The sequence below is a fragment of the Mustelus asterias genome, chromosome 6, assembly GCF_964213995.1.
Source record: "Mustelus asterias chromosome 6, sMusAst1.hap1.1, whole genome shotgun sequence".
In the NCBI taxonomy this organism is placed as follows: domain Eukaryota; kingdom Metazoa; phylum Chordata; class Chondrichthyes; order Carcharhiniformes; family Triakidae; genus Mustelus; species Mustelus asterias.
The window spans coordinates 137,732,726-137,738,725 of NC_135806.1; the positions used below are offsets into that span (position 1 = coordinate 137,732,726).

Sequence of the window (6,000 nt, forward strand, 5' to 3'; positions counted from 1 at the left end):
AAACAATCCCAAATCCCTCAGCCTCTCCTCATAGGATCCTTATAGGCCGGTGAGCTTGACGTCCGTGATGGGGAAGTTGTTGGAGAAGATTCTTTGAGATAGGATGTATGCACATTTAGAAAGGAATAAACTCATTAACGATAGTCAGCATGGTTTTGTGAGAGGGAGGTCATGCCTCACTAACCTGGTGGAGTTTTTTGAAGAAGTGACCAGAATGGTTGACGAGGGAAGGGCCGTGGATGTCGTCTATATGGACTTTAGTAAAGCGTTTGACAAAGTCCCTCATGGTAGGCTGGTGAAAAAGGTTGGATCTCATGGGATAAAGGGGGAGGTGGCTAGATGGGTGGAGAACTGGCTTGGTCACAGAAGACGGAGGGTGGTAGTGGAAGGGTCTTTTTCCGGCTGGAGGCCTGTGACTAGTGGTGTTCCGCAGGGCTCTGTATTGGGACCTCTGCTGTTTGTGATTTATATAAATGATCTGGAAGAAGGTGTAACTGGGGTGATCAGTAAGTTTGCGGACGACACAAAATTGGCAGGACTTGCAGATAGTGAGGAGCATTGTCAGAAGCTACAGAAGGATATAGGTAGGCTGGAAATTTGGGCAAAGAAATGGCAGATGGAGTTCAATCCTGATAAATGCGAAGTGATGCATTTTGGTAGAAATAATATAGGGAGGAGCTATATGATAAATGGCAGAACCATAAAGGGTGTAGATACGCAGAGGGACCTGGGTGTGCAAGTCCACAGATCCTTGAAAGTGACGTCACAGGTGGAGAAGGTGGTGAAGAAGGCATATGGCATGCTTGCCTTTATAGGACGGGGCATAGAGTATAAAAGTTGGGGTCTGGTGTTGCAGATGTATAGAACGTTGGTTCGGCCGCATCTGGAATACTGCGTCCAGTTCTGGTCGCCACACTACCAGAAGGACGTGGAGGCTTTGGAGAGAGTACAGAGGAGGTTTACCAGGATGTTACCTGGTATGGAGGGGCTTAGTTATGAGGAGAGATTGGGTAAACTGGGGTTGATCTCCCTGGAAAGACGGAGGATGAGGGGAGACTTAATAGAGGTGTATAAAATTATGAAAGGCATAGATAGGGTGAACGGTGGGAAGCTTTTCCCCAGGTCGGTGGTGACGTTCATGAGGGGTCATAGGTTCAAGGTGAAGGGGGGGAGGTTTAACACAGATATCAGGCGGACATATTTTACACAGAGGGTGGTGGGGGCCTGGAATGCGCTGCCAGGCAAGGTGGTGGAGGCGGACACACTGGGAACGTTTAAGACTTATCTAGACAGCCATATGAACGGAGTGGGAATGGAGGGATACAAAAGAATGATCTAGTTTGGACCAGGGAGCGGCGCGGGCTTGGAGGGCCGAAGGGCCTGTTCCTGTGCTGTATTGTTCTTTGTTCTTTGTTCATCCAGTATTCTCTACTCCTGCCAGCCTTGCCCTTCACACTAACAGGAACATGCTGGTCCTGGACTTTTGTTATCTCACTTTTGAAAACCTCCCACTTGCCAGATGTTCCTTTACCTGCAAACAGCCTCCCCCAATCAACTTTTGAAAGTTGCTGTCTAATACCATCAAAATTGGCCTTGCCCCAATTTAGAACTTTAAATTGTGGACCAGACATATCCTTTTCCATAGTTATTTTAAAACTAATAGAATTATGGTCACTGGTCCCAATGTGCTCCCCTACTAACACTTCAGTCACTTGCCCTGCCTTATTTCCCAAGAGAAGGTCGAGTTTTGCCTGTTCTCTAAGTAGATGTATATAAATGATTTGGAAGAAGGTGTAACTGGTGTAATCAGCAAGTTTGCAGATGACACGAAGATGGCTGGACTTGCGGATAGCGAAGAGCATTGTCGGGCAATACAGCAGGATATAGATAGGCTGGAAAATTGGGCGGAGAGGTGGCAGATGGAGTTTAATCCGGATAAATGCGAAGTGATGCATTTTGGAAGAAATAATGTAGGGAGGAGTTATACAATAAATGGCAGAGTCATCAGGAGTATAGAAACACAGAGGGACCTAGGTGTGCAAGTCCACAAATCCTTGAAGGTGGCAACACAGGTGGAGAAGGTGGTGAAGAAGGCATATGGTATGCTTGCCTTTATAGGACGGGGTATAGAGTATAAAAGTTGGAGTCTGATGATGCAGCTGTATAGAACGCTGGTTAGGCCACATTTGGAGTACTGCGTCCAGTTCTGGTCGCCGCACTACCAGAAGGACGTGGAGGCGTTAGAGAGAGTGCAGAGAAGGTTTACCAGGATGTTGCCTGGTATGGAGGGTCTTAGCTATGAGTAGAGATTGGGTAGACTGGGGTTGTTCTCCTTGGAAAGACGGAGAATGAGGGGAGATCTAATAGAGGTGTACAAGATTATGAAGGGTATAGATAGGGTGAACAGTGGGAAGCTTTTTCCCAGGTCAGAGGTGACGATCACGAGGGGTCACGGGCTTAAGCTGAGAGGGGCGAAGTATAACAGATATCAGAGGGACGTTTTTTACACAGAGGGTGGTGGGGGCCTGGAATGCGCTGCCAAGTAGGGTGGTGGAGGCAGGCACGGCTGACATCGTTTAAGACTTACCTGGATAGTCACATGAGCAGCCTGGGAATGGAGGGATACAAACGATTGGTCTAGTTGGACCAAGGAGCGGCACAGGCTTGGAGGGCCGAAGGGCCTGTTTCCTGTGCTGTACTGTTCTTTGTTCTTTGTTCTAGAGCCATATACATATTGATTGAGTAATTTTTCCTGAACACACTTAACAAATTCTTTCTTGTCCAAGCCCTTAACACTATGGCAGTCCCAGTCAATGTTTGGAAAGTTAAAATTCCCCATGATTGCAACCCTATTATTCTTGCAGCAATCTGCAATCTCCCTACATATTTGCTCTTCAATTTCCCATGGACTACTGGGGGGCGGGGTGGGGGGGGGGGGTGCTATAGTACAATCCCATCAAAGTGATCACCCCCTTCTCATTTCTCAGTTCCACCCAAATAGCCTCATTGGACAATCCCTCAGAAATATTCCCTCTCAGTACTGCCATGACGTTTTCCATAATCAAAAACGCAACTTCCACTCCTCTCTTGCCTCCCCTTCTACCCTTCCATAGCATCTGTATTCAGGAACTTTGAGCTGCCAGTCATGTCCCTCCCTCAGCCATGTTTCTGTAATAACGATGATATCCTAGTCCCATGTACCCACCCATGCCCTTAGTTCATCTGCCTTACTTGCCAGGTCACTTGCATTGAAATAACTGCAGTTTAATTCATCAGTCTCCCATCGTTCCCTGCCATGCTCATGCCTGCCTTTTCCATTTAACTTGCTCTCTTTAAATTTAGCCTCAACTTTCCCTTTGTTTCACTACTCTTTAGGGTCCCACTCTGCTGCCAGACTAGTTTAAACCCTCCCAAGCAGCTTTAGCAAATTTCCCCACCAGTATATTTGTCCCCCTCCCATTCAGGTGCAACCCGTCCTCTTGTAGAGGTCACCGCTGTCCCAGAAGAGTTCCCAATGTTCCAAAAATCTGAATCCCTGCCCTCTGCATCAGTTCATCAGCCGTGCATATCCTCCTATTCCTACTGGTGTTTCAACACCATAGTACACCTCACTGAGATATGAGTTAACCATGGCACAGTCAGTAGCCTCAAGTAGATTCAAGATTCATTCCAGTGACTCAAGTGAAAAATCCAGACTGACACTTCCAATGCAATATATATATACATAGAAGTCCCATTATACTGTTTCAAAGAGTAGGGTATTTCTTCCGGATGTTCTGCCCAACAGATATCCCTTACCCAACATATTAAATAGATTATCTGGTAATTATCTCATTCCTGTTTGTGGTCACTTGCTGTATGTTACTTGGCTGTTCCATTTCACAACATCAGAAACTTGTAATTATATAGCAACCTTAATGTAACGAAAAATTCCAAGGTGCTTTCACAGAATTATTACAGCGTAGAAGAAGTCTATTTAGTTCATCATGTCTGTACCAACTCCAAAAAAACTATTTATTTAGTGGACTTCCTTTTCAGATATCAGTCTAATATCCTTTTGAATGCTGAGGCTAGCTCAGTCGGTAGAACATGAGATTCTTAATCTCAGGATTGTGGGTTTGTTCAATGGCTCAAGCCATTGGGCACCATTGTTTTCAGGACAGCACGGTGGCACAGTGGTTAGCATTGCTGCCTCTCAGGGACCTGGGTTCGATTCCCAGCTTGGGTCACTGTCTGTGTGGAGTCTGCACATGTTCTCGCCGTGTCTGCGGGGGTTTCCTCCGGGTGCTCCGGTTTCCTCCCACAGTGTGAAAGATGTGCTGGTTAGGTGCATTGGCCATGCTAAATTTTCCCTCAGTGTACCCGAACAGGCACCAGAGTGTGGCGACTAGGGGATTTTCACCGTGACTTCATTGCAGTGTTAATGTAAGCATACTTGTGACACTAATAAATAAACTTTAAAGCAATGCATTCCAGATCTTTACTGTCTGAAAAGGCTTTTCCAAATAATTCTTTTGCCAATTACTTTAAATCTGTGCTCTGTCCTTCTCGATCCTTTCACAAATGGGAACAATTTCTCCCTATCTACTGTTTCCAGACCTCTCATGATTTTGAACACCTCTATCAAATATCTTCTTAACCTTCTCTTGTCCAATGGAGAAGAGTTCCAGCTTCTCTAACCTATCTTCACAAATGAATTTTCTCGTTCCCAGAACCATTTTCCTCATTTTTTTCAGCACTCTCTCCTTCCTCAAGTGTGGTGCCCAGAATTGGGCACAGTTCTCCAGCTGCACCATTTCAAAGCACATTTGAAGGTGAGGTTTGGGAAAGGTGAATAAAAGCAAAACGCTGTTGCTGTAATCTGAAACCAAAGCAGAAAAATGCTAGAAAATCTCAGCAGGCCTGACAGCATCTGTGGAGAGAGAATAGTCCTAACATTTATTTTATTTTATCTGATTAATTCAGTTTTTTTATTTTCATTTCTTCCATCGTTTCATTTTCCGCCTTTTTAATGTTGTTTTTCATCTTTTCCCCCCACTACTGCCCCCCTCCTCTCCACTAGGGACATCTGTTGCATGTTCCAGGTTGTCCTTTGACACACTGCTTCCCGATTCATGTATTGGAGGTTTGGGCCGAATGGGCTTTGTTTTTTGAAATTATTGAAATAATTTACGGCTTATTTCAAAATAGGTCAATGTGTATATGAAGAAGTCTCACAACACCAGGTTAAACTCCAACCAGGTTTATTTGGAATTACTAAGTGGACTATTGGACTTTAACCTGGTGTTGTGAGACTTCAACGCCGCATCTCCAGCTCAATGAGCACATTGACATTTTTAACCAGCCCTCCACTCCTCCTCGCTCTGTTTAATTTCCATCCGAGCTTCACTCGTCATTTCAAAGCACAATCCCACACATGTCCGGGGCAAACATTATTTCCACCACTTCTGGAGGCGAAAACTTTCCAAGCGCGGAGACCGAACTAAACCTACAAGCTTCAAGGTTTCTAACACGCAATCTCTCTCTGCTGAACAAACTAAGTAATGACAGTTTTAATTGAATTAATTCACTCCGCCTCGCCATTTAAAAACACAATTGAAGCGGCAATAACACAGTACCTGGGCAAAGCTTCCATTGGAGTCCCAGCAGAATCCACCAACTTGATGTTTCAGGAGAGAGTCATCTGAGTTGAACTCTCTACTCCCTCGGTACTGACTCACTACGATCCAGCCCCGCTCTCTCTATCTCTCTGTGTGAACTTCCTCAACTCAATCCGATGACTCAGTTCTTTTGAACCAGTTTGGCTTTCAATAAACAATTCTCACTGCCGGCTTCCCTGCCGCCCCCTGGAAGCTCCAAGGGCAATTTAACCTGTGCCCTCGCTCTAATCATGCAGATCTCCAGCAAATTCCCGCTGAAGAACGGACTACTTTCCCCCGAGCAGGTTGCAAACTGGAGGCACCCTCTGGTACTTTCGGTTCACTGTGTGAGTGCTGGATG

General features: G+C 45.5%; 1 protein-coding gene across 1 annotated transcript in view; it reads right to left on the reverse strand.

The window, feature by feature from the left end:
- sh3bp2 (SH3-domain binding protein 2) overlaps positions 1-5,756 on the reverse strand; it is a 156,083-nt gene extending 150,327 nt beyond the window's left edge. Inside the window, exon 1 of the mRNA XM_078215191.1 lies at positions 5,619-5,756. Within this exon, the coding sequence (XP_078071317.1) occupies positions 5,619-5,635 (17 nt within the window). The 5' untranslated portion in view covers positions 5,636-5,756. The remainder of the gene's footprint in view (positions 1-5,618) is intronic.
- Positions 5,757-6,000: the final 244 nt, after the last annotated feature.